Source organism: Chenopodium quinoa, unplaced genomic scaffold, assembly GCF_001683475.1.
Source record: "Chenopodium quinoa cultivar QQ74 unplaced genomic scaffold, ASM168347v1, whole genome shotgun sequence".
NCBI classification, from domain to species: Eukaryota; Viridiplantae; Streptophyta; class Magnoliopsida; order Caryophyllales; family Amaranthaceae; genus Chenopodium; species Chenopodium quinoa.
In genome coordinates this window covers 1,496,228-1,512,686 of record NW_018742577.1, presented here as the reverse complement: position 1 = coordinate 1,512,686, position 16,459 = coordinate 1,496,228, and the positions used below count along the sequence as shown (strand labels likewise).

Sequence of the window (16,459 nt, the reverse complement as noted above, 5' to 3'; positions counted from 1 at the left end):
TTTCAATGTTATCGTGTTTAGAGGCAATGAATCCAATGATGTATTTAGACAAATTTGATACTCGATTTAAAAACCTGTGTTGATTAATATACTTATCAATCTTTTTTATAATGTTGCAATTGGTTTTGAAAGATTTTGGACTTTTATAACTACGGGATGAAAGTGAGATATCTTGAACTAAAAAGATTACAAGATAGTTAACTTGGTGCTTGTTATTCTTACCCTACCTTTTATCACTGCCCCTCCTCACAACATTACTACCCCACAACAGCCTCAGGGAATAACCGGAAAATAACTAGTGAGGAAGGGGGAAGAGGATTGGTTATGGTGGTCGCCAGTGTAAAGGATTAATCAAATTGTCAACTTAGGAAGACACAAAACACAATTGACATAATTTGGATCAAGGTTCAATTTGTGAACACCACCTCAATCTTAAGATTGACTTGATTGAAATGTTGGACATTTCATACTTCAACTTTTTTTCTGAATGAATTAATCTATTTTATGACAGTGGTATACATTTTTTACTTTTTTTTTTCAAGTACACCAAAAGATTTATGTTTACGAAAAAAAAAGAGGGGGGGTGGTGGTTTTATCCTGCAACCAATGAATAACAATGTACAGAGTACAGACACAAAATTAATCCCAAGCTTGCAATGCTTACAAGCTGTCTTCTTGCAATCTTGTTAACCATCCGCACAGATTAGTATTAGAAGCTAATGGTAAAGATCATAATTTCACTGAAGTTACATAACCAATAGGTTTAGAAGAGACTATATAGTCACTATACCATGCCATCGCCTATCCAATGAAACAAAACAATACACGGAAGCCTACTTCATCCTACTACCAAAGAGTCGAAGTAGATCCTCTAGAAGACAAGAGAGCCTCCAGTCTGATGAAGCATAGCATCTATCTCATCACCATCTTCCATTTCCAACTGTGCAAGTTATTTACAAAAATGAGTTTACAAAGTGGCAAGTAATGAAAGGATCTTTTGCAACAAAAAGACAATCTGTGGAGGGAAAGCATTGTAAGGGAAGATACCTCATCTGGAGTCTGATCTGCACGTAGTCGACGGCCATCAAACAGGAAAGCAATAGAGTCAAACTCCACTGACTGTCGGTCACAATATGCATTCATGAGCTTCTTCAATTGGGTGGACCTCTTGATTCGGAAGAAAACTTCATTGCCATCCTGAAAAAACAAATATCAAACCAGAATTTTATATGGAATCAGGCAGCTTTTCTAACATAACATGATGCAAGACTATTGCATGATTCAGTGAAGCCCTTTGTAGTTCAAATTCTTGGTCAAGGCTTCCAAAAGCATAGCTTTAGCTATTACAACCTAGAGATAAGTCCATAGAGGACTGCTTTAAAGTTTAAAGTGGACACCTAAAAATCTATGTATAACAAAACAAGATTCACTCAACATAACAAAATGTGATCATTTAATAAATTTAATTCCACAATTTATCTAAATCCATAAAATAACATGAAGCTAATCATATATGGGGAGGAAAGGCTGTACAAACCATGACATACTTCAAAATTGCCCATACTACTTTCTTAGAATCATAAAAAATAAAATATCTTACAGCACATCTTATGCACTAGTGAGTTTCATCTGGCTTACAACCCCACCACCACCACAAGTGCCAGGCATTAATAATACACACCACAAAGCTGAAAGAGACAAGACTTCCGTTCCCATTGACATACTTTCTTGAGAAAGACTGATATTAACTGCCTCAAAAGCTTATGGATCAGATTCATTAGCTTCTCAAATCATATAGCACCAAGAATATAAAATCTGTCAAACGTCTCTTGCATAAGGAATAATAAGGATACAGTATAGACAAGGTGTTGCAAATATTTGGAAGAAAACAGTATTTAGTTAAACTCTTAAATGAGATAAGCGCGTTATCATGAGCAATATACATCGTTATCTTCTTTGTATTACGCGTACTCCTCCCTTCAGTCCTGGGTCTTAAAAAGTGTCACTTTTACAATGTTAAACTAAGAATCATAAACAGGTGTATAAAACATACAGATTTCAAATTACCCTTAACGTCTGAAACTTTCTTAGTCAAATAAAAACATCTAGAGATGACCAAAATTGAGCCGATGACATGTTAACGTGAGCAGAGCCCATCTAAAGGCAGAATCAAGTCTTACAATATACACAAGCCCCCCTTCCCCAAGGGTACATAATAGAGTGTATGGCTAGACGTTTCAATTTCCATAAACACCTAAGATTCCTCTGGCCAAAAGTAATGATAACACCCTACCCCTGGAATCAAATAGTGAAATAACACATCTCATAGACAAAAAACTTGACATTACAATCACTAATAAATTGATAATTCCTTTACGATTCCTTGAAACATAGTAATAAACTAATAAATTACAATTTCACATTCTCTAAGTAGCAAAGCATTTATGCACTCACTCCTTGTATTCTCTTAGCATGCATATGATTTACTCTTTACTTCCTATACTAAACATTTCACGCAATATCGGCACCACTTCAGAGCAGATTTATTTAGTTTAAACTTTAAAGAGAGTTAATGGAGTCAATTGCATACTTTATATTTGTTACAATATACTCCAAAAATAAATTAAAAACAAAAAAATTGTTACAAAATAAAACCAGGCAATTCATAAATCAAATTAAAACCACACACTCCCCAAAGCTTCCAATTAATCCCTATCCAACAAAATCAATATTCACCACATCTGTAATATTCAAAATTTAGTGGTCAATCTGCATTAAACTAATCAAGAAATTACCAATAATTCCTTAAATTCAAACTTAATTCCACACATAAAATCACATAGTTTACCAATTACAAACCATATAACCTAATTTTCTAGTAAAATTCCAATAATTTAAATCATTCTTAATTCCACACACTAATTAACACTCTCAAACAAATTATATCAAAACAACTACACACAAAAAAGCAGATTAACATAGTAAGTATTCAAACACATACTTCTAGCTTAATAATAGAAAATACATCATAATAAACAATTAAAAACGACAACAAAACCCAAATTAAAATAAATTATAAACCCTAAAAAAAAACCAAATTTAGTATAACTAAATCAAACAAAAAAAAAAAAAAAATCAAAACCTGGCCTTTGACTTTGAGATTAATATGAGCAGATTGATCGCCAGGTTTCTTATCTTCTTCCTGAGCTTGATTAGGCGTACTTGACATTTTTGAATCGTCGAAAATTACAGAGGAATAAACGAGAGCTTGAATGGTACGCTGTTTTAAGTAAGCAACTGAAGCGCCTCTCACCTGCTGTTTTTGAGCGATCCAATTAAATCAAATAAAATTCTATTCAAACATTAAATTTTTCTCTCTCTATTTCACCGACTTAGTTTTTAGGCCCATTATTGGAGTAATTGGACCCTAAATTTTTTATCTTGGACTATTGAACAACTAGGTAGGGCTTTGTTTGGTTCGTCCGATTAACTTATACTTCATCTGTTTCTTTATAGTTGCAAACTTGTCAATACTTCTCTACGCTTTACCTTAGACTATTGAACAATTAGGTAGGGCTTTGTTTGATTCGTGGGATTAACTTATACTTGCTCAGTTTATTTATAGTTGCAAGCTTGCAACTTTTCTCGTTTCCATGCTTGCTGATGCATGATTTCAATCATTAATATTTTTAATTACCAATATGTAAAAATTATAAACATTTGATATTAAAATAGTATAAATCAAGACAAATCTAACAAGATCCCACATGACTATATTATTTCATAGCTATAAATCATCAAAACTAGTCAAAGTGGAACACATGAATAGTGTAAAAGTCAAACTGTTGCAATTATAAAAAAAACGGAGGAAGTATTTGTACTTAGGAGCATTATTTTGTTTATTTTTACTCGGTATTAACTTATTTGAACTTATCTTAACTTAAACGGAGTGTAAATATGTAATAAGATAAACTGGAGGTTGAAATCATTGAATAAGGCCATTAGGGTGGTGTGTGGGGAAGGTGAGCACAAATGCGGCGCGATGTGATATAAAAAAGCATGACATGATATGGATTGCAATAATGCATGTAAAACTATTTTATACGACAACAATTGTTTTTATTTCATTGTTTGTTTGAACCAATTTTATTGGTTTGACACTTTGGTACAATTTCGATCTTAAGATAAATGATTTGCTCTATGGATCCAATTTTCAAAATCTTGGTTTGCATTTGACGCGAACCACGCGAACCAATTTTGAAATCTACAAGTACCTTCTTCGGTTTCAAATTAACTACATTACTTTAAATTTTTCATTGGTCAACATACAATTTTAACCATTTAAATCTTATACTTCTTTCGTTTTCCTAATATTGCAACAAAGCAAGACATTAAATTTAAGATTAGGTATTTAGAGGAAATGTATCAGATATGGAATAAAGATGAAGGACCAATGTTATAAGGATAGAGATAGAGAGGAATACAATTACCAATGTCACATGCAAAGGGAAAAAGAAGAAATACATTAGTGAACATCATTAGACTACAAAAAAACAATGTAAAACTTACATGTTACAACTTATTTGAAACAATCTAAATCGAATAAACAATGACTATTGAGTTACTATCACTAATGCATTCAAATCCTTTCAAATGAGAGTGGTAGCTGCTAGGGAGTAGGAATTCCATTACCCTTCCCTACATTTTCAAGTTCCTAACCCGTAAATACCGAATAAAAAATCGTAAATACCATTTTTTTTAAACAAAAACAAAAGTTAACACGTTAAAGAAGTAAAGAGGGACAGATTGGCGGTCAGACCACCAAAACATCAAATTTCGAAAATATTCCCGCCCTTTCCTCCTCCCGCCACCCTACTCAAAACCACTTAAAATACTGCAAAAATCTCAATTCTCCAACTTTTCTCTCTCTTCTCTCTAAACCTCAACAAACAATGGAGATCTACAATTCCTACTCAATCCTTCATGATATTAAATCAAGAGAGCTTCATGGTTTCAAAGGTAATCTTAATATAATCCCTCTTCTTCATTTCCTAATTCTAATTTTTCTGGGTTTATTTTGAAATCTCAAATAATTAATCTAATTTTTTCAGGAAGAAAACGACCATTATTTGCTTATAATACCTCATTAGATGTTCGGAACGATGAACCCAGCTGTAGCAGAGGTGTAGAGAGCTCACATGATGGCGTTCCTACTCCACCGATGTCAGTCTCCTTTGCTAAGGTTACTTCTAATTTCTTAACTTTTTTGCAATTTTTATCTGGGGTTTTATGATTTTATTGTGGGTAAGCTTAATTAGATCATTTTATGAAATGTTGTAGAAAATTAAGAATGTTTATGGTCTGGAGATTACTGGATTTTTGTCAATTGTTAAATGTGATTTATTTGTTTTTATAGTGGGTGACTGGGTGTGTTCCATCTGTTCATTTTTCATATTGATATTTTTGCAGACAATTAGAAATGCCCATTTTCTGGAAAATTATTTAATTTTGACAAATATTTATTTGGGATTACTCATTTTATTGATTTAATTGTGGGTGTGTGTTATTTTTTTGCTGAATATTTAATTTTGTTATATATGCAGACAATTAGGAATGCCCATATTCTGGGTGTTACAGATGAAGAAGGTTATGTGAACTTAATCAATACTCGTTTGAAGCTTAAACCTTCAGCAACCTACCAAGAAAATGCAGGTTTCTGGAAAAAAGAAATTTGTTATTGTCTGCTTCATAATCAATTTTGATTTGGGGTTTTATAACGAATCCTTCTGATGAGCTAATGAGGTTTATTGTTGTGCTTTCTTTCGATCAATGCAGAGAAAGCGATTGTTTCGAGTTGGGTTGCTCATGATAATTCTGTTTATGATATCTGCTGGACTAAGGTGACCCCCTTTTCTCTATTGACCTTTTTTTTTTTGGGTACATTTGTATTACATTGTGCTTTGGTTTTTGGTGATGTTATTTGTTTGAAAAGCTATGAAGACTAAAAGAGTTCATATGATGCATTTGTTCATTGCAGGATGACACCAGTGTTCTGACAGCTTCAGCAGACCATACGGTAAGTTACTAAAACTTGCAATACATTATTAGCAATGTAGCAGTATTTTGGTGTGGTAGAGCAGGGAATTAGCTTACTAGGTGTATTTTGGGAACGTTTAAGTCAATGCATTCACGGCCTGTTTGGTAAATGGCGGTAATGGGAATGAGTTTTAAGTCAATCCAGTCTTTCTTCTCTGTCCTTTATCACAGCCTACTTGGCGCATTCATGGTTCTTCAACGTATTCAGCTTGCTATAATGAGCCAATACACTGATTTATTGTCAAACATCAGTCATTGGTGCTTGTCTGTATATAATTACTTAATAACTAAATCTCCCAGACTCTTGGCTTGTTTGCACGGACTGTTCAAATGATCTAGCCATTGGTTAACGAAATGATTGTTTGCACAAGTGCACTGTTGCGCTTAACCAAGAAAGAGAAGACTGTTCTGATTGAAAGTTTGTTCATGGGTTTTGTCCTTTTTCTTGCCAGATCAAGTTATGGGATGTTGAGCAAAAGAAATGTTATGGAATGTTAAGAGGCCATGTAGGAAGTGTTAAATCTGTCTCTTGCCACCCTACAAATTCTGGTAAGGATATAGGTTTTTATGATCCTTCTGCCTCAACTGTTAGTATGTGTTTAAGAGGTGTACAATATTTGATATTTCTGTGTTGGTTTCTTTACAACCCGACAGATTTTGTTGTATCTGGCTCAAGAGATGGGTCCTTTGCGCTATGGGACTTGAGGTGTAACCCTGGCCAAGGGAGAGACTGGATAATGTAAGTGAATGACACATATTTTGAATCATAATATCTGAATCAAAAGATGTTATCTGATAGGTTGTTTACTTGCTTTGTTAAAGGTCTACTGAACAGGTTAATGGGGCTCATACCTCTGCTAAACGTAAGCGGTTCATAAAAGGAAAGGTAAGTATATATTTAGCAATAATAACGATTAGAAAAATCCTTACTATTGTATTAGTATTATTGACATTTAATGCTTTCAGGCAGCTTCAATGACTGTAACATCAGTACTTTATCTCAAAGACGAAGTCTCAATTGCCACAGCAGGGGCAGTAGACAGGTACTACAGATGTCACTCACAATCAGATCTATGCCAATACTCTTAACAGTCTATTTATATAAGTTTGTGTTTGACATTGTCATTTGTTCGAATTTAGTGTTGTAAAGATTTGGGACACAAGAAATCTTCGAGTTCCAGCTGCTCAAGCAAGTCCACTTCATGACTCCATGACAGACACGGTTAGTATTAACATTGTGCCTTCTTTCAATCACACAAGTACATTGTGATCACTCTTATCAGCAAGAAAGAATATTTATCTTATTCTGCTTCATCCAGTCCTTTGTTTTCTATGAGTCGTTTGGTATCTTTTCAGAACGGGAGACAACATGGAATAACCAGCCTATCCCAAGATCTTAACGGAGTGCTGCTTTCTGCATCTTGTACAGATAATAGGTACCTTTAAGACAATTAAGCATAATGTCATATTATGCTCTTGATTTTCCTTTAGATCTGATTATTGTATTTCTTTGTCAGAATATATTTGTATAATGTTCTCCAACCAGAAAAAGGTCCTATTAGCTCCTTCACAGGCTGCCAAATCGGATCATTTTTTATAAAGGTAAAACAACCGGTCTTTGCATATTCAAATACATGAAACCGTATGTATAAATGGTTTGATCGTTCTCTAATTGGTTATGGTTTTGTATGGTTGTAGTCAACAATCAGTCCAGATGCATCTCACATACTGAGTGGATCTGGAGATGGAAATGCCTACATTTGGCAGGTTTGAATTCACCTTTCATTCTAACAAACTAGTGATTCACTGATTTGTCATATAGCCTTTTTGGTAAATTACTTAGCTCAATTAAAATTTGTTACAACCAGGTAGACGATCCTCATCAAGATCCCATTTCATTGACAAGCCATGAAAAAGAAGTCACTGCAGTCGATTGGTATGTTTCTAACATATACATAGTAGTCAATGCCACTATCAGTTCTATCACACTATTTTTTAGCAACAAACAGAAGTTCATCCAAGCATTCAATTGTATGCCACAGGTGCCTACAAGAACCAGGGAAGATTGCCACGGCTTCAGATGACTTCACAGTAAGCTATAACATTACACTTCAAAAGTAGTTTACAGTATTTGTGCCTCTACTTCACAATATTAATTATCCCCTTGCTTCCCAGGTTCGCTTTTGGAATGTACAAAATAGAAATTATCTATCACCAAGAACAACTGCTGTTCGGAGGAGAGTAATGGCAGTGTCTAAAACTGACTGCCATGAGCCTTCTCTGCAGAAGGAAACCCTGTGTAGTTCAAGTCACAAAGAAGAAGTGATACAAGATCAAAGCATAGTTGAGTTGTTGAAGACGCCAGAAACCATACCCAACAAGGTTCTTAGAGATAGATTACTTCCAGGAGTTAACTTGAATGAAGCCTTTGATAAAACTCCTGAATCTGCATCTAGGAGCCCTTCTTCTGTTTTAAGTCCTCCATCTTCCTTGAAAAAAAGAACAATCCGGGATTACTTTGTTGTGTGTTAAGCATCTGTTTGTAGAAATGTACAGGTCTTTATTCATAAATTTGATATACTCCTGTTGGTTCGTACACCATTGATAGGCGTGTTGCACACCTAATATAAATAATACCTAACTAGACCACTACTATGTAGATAGGCAATTAAGGATCAAATCCCAAGAAACTATGGTTTAACTAATTAAATAGACTCAAATAAATACTAAGCAAGTAACCAAAACAATAGTGTGAATTAATAACTAAGGGACTAATTAAAACGATTAATTCTAAATAATATATAAAGCAAATGCTAAAAGCATCCAAGATCAAGCATCACCATGAATACAATTGACGCAATAGTTGTTCTATCCCTAACATATAATTCAATTGATTAACGAGGAAAAGTAATCCCTAAATGGTACCAATGGTCTCTCCCGAGTTATCAATGGCTTTCAAATCACAATCAAGCCTATTTCCGTGGAATCATGTAAATTAAAGACTTTGAGCACATTACTTTAACTACCTAATCATCCATTCAACTACTCCCGTGATGAATTTCAAACCCTTAATTGATTTATTCAAACCCGTGAAAACCCAACTTCCGTTGCGATAAAACAATGGATTAATAACAATACTAATTATCCCTAATCTAGTATTGGCATGAGCACAATCAATTAATCATATCAATTGCAATTATCTGTAGAGAATTTAAAGAATTAAATCATGCATTAAGCATATTCAGGTTCCGCTAGATCTTGGAATTAAAAAGCTACTCACACATAGTCATAAAATCAAGAATGATATTCAATAAAGAAAACATAATTAACAATAATAAAATAAGAGAATTGAGAGAAGAAATCAATACTTAGAATTAATTATGAAATATTGAATCTTGAAAGTAAAACCCTAGAATATATTGTAGAAGAACGTAATACCAAAAGCTCTAAATTAATGTAAGTCAGTCATCATAAAAAGACTATCTAAAACCTATTTATATCCTAGCATAAAACTAGGCATTTCTATCTTAATAGGACTCGTATACGCTGCCAAAACAAGCTGCCACAGGTGGGTTGTGGCACGGAGAAAACCGCCACAACCAGGCTGTGGAGTAGCCTGGTCTTCAACTCTCCTTTGCTCCAATAATAAACGGCCACAACCTAGGACACACGCCACAACCAAGTTGTGGAGTAAATTGCTATGACGCTCCTTAGATGCTAGAAACACTCCATATGAAGAAATATCTCGCGATCAAAACAACTTCCAAGCAAATCGAGTCTTATTCCTACAAAAACAAAACAAACAAACCGAGAAAAGCAATATCGAAATAGGAAGAATAATAGCTCTAAAAGATTAGAAGAATAAAGAAAACACAATAAAACATGACCAAATATCACATATAAATCGTCTATAATATCGTGTTATCAACCATCCATGTACCATCAGCTGTTCCTCCCCTTGTAACACAATTTTTGTAGTAAAAGCTTGATGGTACTGTACTTGGATGATCTTCATTCTCAAGGAAAAATGATACAAGTGTAGCCTTTTCTTTTACATATTATGTAAAACCAGAATATTCCAATAAAATTTAGAGCTAAAAGATCTTTAATTGAGGAGTTGCAATAGCTTAGTTCATAAGAGCACCTTAGTCTCTGCAAGGTTGTTGGATTCCCTGATCACTCATCTCTACTGACTACCCTGATATAGGGTTCCTGAAAAGGCCATTTTCAATCTTTCATGTAATAGAGTATTCCTCACACGTTAAAATAAAAATTGAGGCGTAATATATATATCTAGAGAAAGGAGAGTCGAAGATATAACAAACTTGTGTATTGAGATATTACAAACTTGAGATGTTATTTTTGTTAAAATTACAATACAATTTTACACATACATTATTCTCAGTAGTTGCAAAATAAGCTTAATATATCTACAATTTGAATTGTAATTGAATAATTGATGCTACTCTGTAGCTAGTATCACTATACAAATTAGATTTACAAGTTACACAGTTCTAATGACTTAAGAGTATGTTTGGATAAAGAAAGGGGAAGGAAAAGAAGGGGAGGGAGGAGAAGAGGAGGGGAGAGAAAGGGAGGGGAGGGAAGAATGGTGAGTTTTCCTTCCAAATCTCTCCATTGTTAGAGGGATCAATTTCCTACAATTTAATCCCTCAATTTCTCTCCCCTCCAATTCCCTTCCTTCCTCATTTGTTATCCAAATGAAAGATACCCCATCTCTCCATAACTTAAAGAACTATAACTCTTAGTGGAATACAATAGCCTCGTGGCTAAAAGAAGGTGTGTTGCGATCTTAACTGTTTGATGACATGATGTAAAGCTCTTGACTAGTAATGTAGTAACATCCGATGGCATCTCCTGCTTCAATGATAAATTGCTCTTTAAATGTTCCCATTTGTTTGCTTGATATATCAATGTCGAGATCTCTAAAATTTGGCAAGCCCTCTACTTGCATACCATCACCACATATAATAAACTGGTTTCCAACAATCAAAGATCCGGATACACGAATTGCAACTCCACCTCTACCATGAGCACGACACTGCAGTTTCTCTACAACGTGGATGAGCTTCTCAGGAGGCCATTTGCCTGCTAGGGTTCTCCGTACATCTGACAATTTTGTGAAGATATCATTTGATCCTACATATTGAGCCCCAGAAAAACTGGCAAAATGAAAAGAACTGTTATATCTACTATGCATTTGAGCATGAGATAGCTTTCTTCTCTCTTCTTAAATTGTTTTCATTTATTTTATGTACTAAACTAAATAAAGAAAGTGAATACACAAACCTGAAAACAGATTCTTCGCTGTAGAGCGACTTCACATGTTGCCACTCTTCATCATCAGGTCCATCAAAGAGCAAGTAATAGTGGATACCAAGCATCTGCATAAACCAAATTCATGAGCTATAAGTTAACTATATGTTCTCAGCTCAAGTTGCATCAGGCTGTCAGCTCTCAAGCTTCAATAGCAATTCATGCATTTGCAAATTCTAATGCAGACAGTGGATGCCACTAACTTGGTTAGTTAAGCTGTTCAAGTCTTGGGGGAGTGGTACCCAAGAGGCCAAGACCTGAGGTCAAATCCATCAACATCATTGCCCTTGCGCTCTCTCTACACCCAAAAAACATTCTAATGCAGACACCACAGGTGAATAAACGATAATAGTTCAGAATTTTAATATTTTTTTATTGAAAGTTTACGTTTTAAAACTAAAATCTCATAACTAGCTAGATTGGTTTGAAGACTTAGAACTAGTATAGGGTATAAAGAAACAATACTAACCCTAGAGACTAATCATAACTTCCAAAGTGACCATTCAGCAGCAGTTCCTAGAGTATATAAACATACGAAAGAAAAGTTCATGCTTTTCATGTATTTAAACCATATTTCAAACCATCCAATATATTATTACTTTAAAAGGTAAACAAAGGTACATAAGAATGAGAAGCTTACGTCAGCCAAATCCTTCAACTTCTGCACAGGATCGAAAACCCTTTGAACAAAAGCTGCTAAGTCAACTTGAGAATCCTTGTACTTTGTAATAAATGGATGTGAAAGAAGCTACACAAAAGCAAAATATAAATTTCATATCATAGATCCTTTACTCAATCCTGAAATAGCACCCAGAGAAATTACACTGATAAACTCAGATGCCTATAAGTCACAGGTAGTCTCAACATTCAAGTAACAAGCCAAGGCCAGGGTAGCTCACAAGTCCAAGGCTCACAACAGAGACATGCTTGTCCCTGCAGGCACTTCCTTATAAAAAGGTTTAATAAAAATTATAGGCCAGCTAGGAATGAGCACCAAGTGTGCAAAACGCTATTTGGGCATATTAGAAGGACCAATAAGATGATCCAACCAAAATTTGATACTCGGGATATTTATCAATTTATGTATGGAAAATGAAATATACAATCACACATTCACACCCCATGCGGTAGAATTGTAGGAAGGCCATTTCTAGAGTACCTACACTGAAAATTCCATGAAGCATTGTATATTTTTGGGACCTTTCTAGAATGGACTCTATAGAGGGCTTTGTCACTTGAACACTTTATATAAGCATGGTCAACAAGACAAAGTTAGGGTCTTAGGGAGCTCATTTTGTAATGAGAAATTAAATGCAGATCAATACAAGATCACAGAAAAAGCTCTTTTCCTCCACTAGCAAACTATCCTAGTCCCAACAATTTTATTTTTTTTTTGACAAATAGTCCCACAATTATAATTGTCCCGGCGAGTCAAGTTCCAACCAAAAGTCACCAACAAGCATAAGCGTGTGTAAGTCTCAAGTGTCATACAAAGGGAAAATTGGCACATCGGCACATAATATGTGATATAAAGGCCTAATTTTATTGCAAGCATCACACAAGTGACATATAACTCACTTGTTCCGCTGTGGGCCGTGTCTCAGGATCCTTTTGTAGACAAGCATCAATAAATGAGCAAAATTCTGACGAGAATTTTTCCTTGGATGGTGAGGGAGAAGGATCATCCAAGATCTGTACAAATGAAAGGGAATTAATATTGTTAAAAACAAGTGATCCCCTCCATTATAACAAGGATGGAGTTGACAAAGCCAAGGCAATAATGAACAACCTAAATTATAAAAAACAGTATAAATTGCTTCAAAAAGTATTCAAGTAGGAAACCAGAATACAATAATAATGATTAAAAATATTATACATAGAGGGAGAATAAACATAAGATTTAAAAGAAGAATAAAAATAACCTGTAGCATGAGATTAACGGGTCCATCGTTTGCAATATAAGGAAACTCTCCTGTACCACACTCAAAAAGTGCAAGACCAAGGCTCCAAATATCAGCTGGGTATGAATATGACTCATTACGAATTCTCTCTGGAGACATATATGTGACAGTTCCAATAAAGGTGGCACACTGAAACATAAATATTCATGAATCAAATAAGTGAAGCAATAATATCTTAAGTAAATTTATCTTATGTTGTAATAGGAACTAACCATTGCCATAGAATTTTCCAGTCCAGCACTTATACCAAAATCTGTTATCTTTGGCTCTCCCTTGAGGTCGATAAGCAAATTGGCTGGTTTAATGTCTCTATGCACCAAATGTCGAGCTCCGTGCAAGTAGCTTAGTCCCTTGAAGAAAAATACAAAATATAGGAATCTTCAGATAAATAGCACAAACCACATCACATCACCATAAACAACTTAGGTACAATTAAGTGAAAGAGGAATAAAGAACAAATTACCAATAGAAGCTTTCGGACAATAGATGAAAGAAGAGGTTCTGGTATAAACTTCTGAACTGTAATGATATCTGCAAGAGATCCGCCATTCATGTACTCCAAAGCAATACTAATTTGTCCAGAGTCGGGAATATAAAATGCCCCATAGAATTCTACTAGTCCCTCAGAACAAGGTGCTTCGCAGAGCGTCCTGATCTCAGTAAGGAGCTGTTGTCGTTTCTCCTGAGTGACACATATAGTATCTTTTTAATTTTACAAATCACACCAAAAAACTTCATAAAAATAAAGTTCAATCAAACGATCATTAGAATAACACCAAGAACAAAAGAGCAAGATATAAGTAAAACTTTAAAGTGTCACTTATCATCTAGTAATGAGCAGATAAATTCAGTACTGATGACAGGCCATAAGTAGAAAGAAAACCCACCTTCTCAAAAATGTTAATTTTCTTCAATGCAATAATTCTATGAGTGGGAATGTGTATAGCTCTCTGAACAATACTACTTGCACCACTGCCTATAGCTCCAAAAACCCTCATCTCACGGGATGCAATCCGATATGTCTTTTCACTAGGACTGCTTTCATCCACTGGAGATGAAGAGCATTTTTGCAATCCTAACTCATTAAAGTTGTAAACTCCATATGATCTGCTCAGCAAGTTAATGGTTCCACCATCTGAGAGCTGCAAAGAACACAATAGCATGTTAAAATAATGAAACATTCTATACATGACTGCCTTTTATTTTTTATTTTTTTGAAAGACACCTTCTTGTTAACTTTAGGGATAGGCAGTTTTACCATATCAGAATCACCACATTCAAGGGTGGTTTCAGACGAAAAACCTTTATCGGCATCAAATAACGGAGTAAGCTTCTTTTTCAGTGCCTCGAGCGCAGCCATATCTGAATTGACTTCAAAGATATACCAGATGCAAGGGAATAATAAAGTCTTCCTCAAAGCATCTACTTCAAAGTGCTCCCTTACAGTGTTACTCACTCACCTGTAATCAACCCAAAATATTAAGAAAAATGACAATAATTTGTACTGTTACAAACTTCAAATTCACCAGATTGAATAAGAACTTTGATCGAGTTGACCAAATATTGAATTATAGGTCAATGAATAATGAGAAATAAAGAACAGGTCACATTAGTTGTACTATAATAGAGAACCTATGCATGTATTTGGCATCCATTCGTATCCCTCTACACCCAACTTAAATACACAAGAAAATTTCCCTTCTTTCGTGAGCCACATTGGCACAAGATGCCTCACCAAGCGAGAAAACTTTCAATCCAATGGTATAAGTCCGCTATTTGCAACAACTTGAAGAGTGCAGGAACACCAATGATGGGGGGTATACCCGAGCCTGAAAAACTCGGGTCCTTTAATTATTCCATTCCACTTTCATATTACTAGCATACAATGTTCTTAACATTTCATTTATCAACTTATCTCTACATTAGTCAAGATATCATTGGATCCAACATATTGCATCTCAGAAAAACTTGCAAAAAAAAAAAAAACAAAAAAAAAATTGTTTATCTACAATACATTCAAATTTCAAACATGAAATAACTTTCTTCTTTATTTGTTTTCTTTTATTTTGTGTGGTAATCAGTAACACATTTGAAAAAAGTCACTTCAAAATTTCAAATTTCCAGAGTGGAAAAAATCATTGCAACTTAGCACTATTTACGAATTAGTCCAAACCCGAAACATCTAATACAAAAGCTAAAACAAATAAGCAAAACCACTAAATTATATACGTCAAGTCATCAACTAAGTAGCGCCAAAATTGTGCAGATATTTGGTGCAAATTAGATTCAAAATTAGGGTAAAATCAAACTGATAGTAAGAAGTAGCGGATTTTATGATTTAGCAAACATGAAACATATTAATTAGAGATTACAAAGATCAATAGCTAATTAAATTTAGGTTTTGAAACAAATTGGTAAAGAATATACCTTCTTTTGATTGATGAGTAGAATCCCGCAAAGTTGGAAAATTGGAAAGCGAAAGTAGCTTACTGCCTTTGGGCCGGTGAACGACGTCGGATTCCAGGGTGGAGGCAGCGGCAGCGAGGTGGTTGGGGCGGCGGCGATAAGAGGGAGTAATCGATCAGATTAAGACAGAAGTGCAGTTGATTTGGTGAAGGCGGTAAACTAGACAATTTAACACAATTTTACCAAAATTATTTATCAAAAAGAAGGTTTTTAAATGAGGTAAACCAAACCATATTTTATGTCCAATCATAAATCATAAAAGATAGTTAAAGAGTGAATAAAGACTTAAAGAAGCAAGCCAATGATATTTCATGCCCAATTGGCCTAAACTAAAATAGAATTTGTTATATATGCTCGAGTGTACAGACTCTCAAATTAAAACGGTTTTGTGTGGTTTGGTTTTGACTTTTTTTTTTTTTTTTTTTTATTTATTTTAATAGACTAATGTGATATTTTGGTGTGGTTTGGTTTGGTTTTGGGTTTTGCAATACTATTATCAATTTTTTTAAAAAAAATATTAAAATTATTTCATACAGAGCACTCTGTAGTTAAATTAGACAACTTAATGAATTGAAAAAAAAATTTGTATTGGCTAAAAA

General features: G+C 34.4%; 3 protein-coding genes across 3 annotated transcripts; 1 reads left to right on the top strand and 2 right to left on the bottom strand.

Moving 5' to 3' along the window:
• Positions 1 to 639: 639 nt before the first annotated feature.
• LOC110720908 (small ubiquitin-related modifier 1-like) lies at positions 640 to 3,378 on the bottom strand. Its single transcript, XM_021899994.1, has 3 exons — positions 3,143 to 3,378; positions 1,048 to 1,197; positions 640 to 940 (listed from the first exon to the last, which is right to left on the bottom strand). Exons 1-3 carry the CDS (start codon positions 3,227 to 3,229, stop codon positions 872 to 874), a joined length of 306 nt encoding a protein of 101 aa, XP_021755686.1. The 5' UTR covers positions 3,230 to 3,378; the 3' UTR covers positions 640 to 871.
• A 1,203-nt stretch (positions 3,379 to 4,581) lies between these two features.
• Positions 4,582 to 8,691, top strand: LOC110720742 (denticleless protein homolog A-like). Its single transcript, XM_021899785.1, has 16 exons — positions 4,582 to 5,019; positions 5,112 to 5,242; positions 5,604 to 5,712; positions 5,836 to 5,900; positions 6,038 to 6,076; positions 6,549 to 6,645; positions 6,751 to 6,835; positions 6,919 to 6,982; positions 7,063 to 7,139; positions 7,237 to 7,318; positions 7,453 to 7,532; positions 7,614 to 7,698; positions 7,795 to 7,863; positions 7,965 to 8,032; positions 8,139 to 8,187; positions 8,272 to 8,691. The coding sequence occupies exons 1-16, from the start codon at positions 4,953 to 4,955 to the stop codon at positions 8,626 to 8,628; spliced, it is 1,524 nt and encodes a 507-aa protein (XP_021755477.1). The 5' UTR covers positions 4,582 to 4,952; the 3' UTR covers positions 8,629 to 8,691.
• A 1,720-nt stretch (positions 8,692 to 10,411) lies between these two features.
• On the bottom strand, positions 10,412 to 16,076 carry LOC110720907 (mitogen-activated protein kinase kinase 3-like). Its single transcript, XM_021899993.1, has 10 exons — positions 15,822 to 16,076; positions 14,653 to 14,854; positions 14,282 to 14,536; positions 13,858 to 14,076; positions 13,607 to 13,744; positions 13,356 to 13,523; positions 13,012 to 13,125; positions 12,074 to 12,181; positions 11,407 to 11,501; positions 10,412 to 11,279 (listed from the first exon to the last, which is right to left on the bottom strand). Exons 2-10 carry the CDS (start codon positions 14,752 to 14,754, stop codon positions 10,910 to 10,912), a joined length of 1,569 nt encoding a protein of 522 aa, XP_021755685.1. The 5' UTR covers positions 14,755 to 14,854; positions 15,822 to 16,076; the 3' UTR covers positions 10,412 to 10,909.
• Between the last annotated feature and the right edge of the window lie 383 nt (positions 16,077 to 16,459).

What these genes read in the sequence shown, in the direction of transcription:
- LOC110720908 (XM_021899994.1), bottom strand. Translation starts at nt 3,229, where the DNA reads ATGTCAAGTACGCCTAATCAAGCTCAGGAAGAAGATAAGAAACCTGGC. An exon ending in ATCTCAAAGTCAAAGGCCAG is followed by an intron (nt 1,198 to 3,142) that starts GTTTTGATTTTT and finishes TTGTTTTTTCAG; the next exon opens with GATGGCAATGAAGTTTTCTT. An exon ending in CAGATCAGACTCCAGATGAG is followed by an intron (nt 941 to 1,047) that starts GTATCTTCCCTT and finishes TAACTTGCACAG; the next exon opens with TTGGAAATGGAAGATGGTGA.
- LOC110720742 (XM_021899785.1), top strand. Translation starts at nt 4,953, where the DNA reads ATGGAGATCTACAATTCCTACTCAATCCTTCATGATATTAAATCAAGA. An exon ending in GCATCTTGTACAGATAATAG is followed by an intron (nt 7,533 to 7,613) that starts GTACCTTTAAGA and finishes TTTCTTTGTCAG; the next exon opens with AATATATTTGTATAATGTTC. An exon ending in TCGGATCATTTTTTATAAAG is followed by an intron (nt 7,699 to 7,794) that starts GTAAAACAACCG and finishes GTATGGTTGTAG; the next exon opens with TCAACAATCAGTCCAGATGC.
- LOC110720907 (XM_021899993.1), bottom strand. Translation starts at nt 14,754, where the DNA reads ATGGCTGCGCTCGAGGCACTGAAAAAGAAGCTTACTCCGTTATTTGAT. An exon ending in CCGTTAATCTCATGCTACAG is followed by an intron (nt 13,126 to 13,355) that starts GTTATTTTTATT and finishes TCATTTGTACAG; the next exon opens with ATCTTGGATGATCCTTCTCC. An exon ending in AGTTGAAGGATTTGGCTGAC is followed by an intron (nt 11,502 to 12,073) that starts GTAAGCTTCTCA and finishes TGGTTTATGCAG; the next exon opens with ATGCTTGGTATCCACTATTA.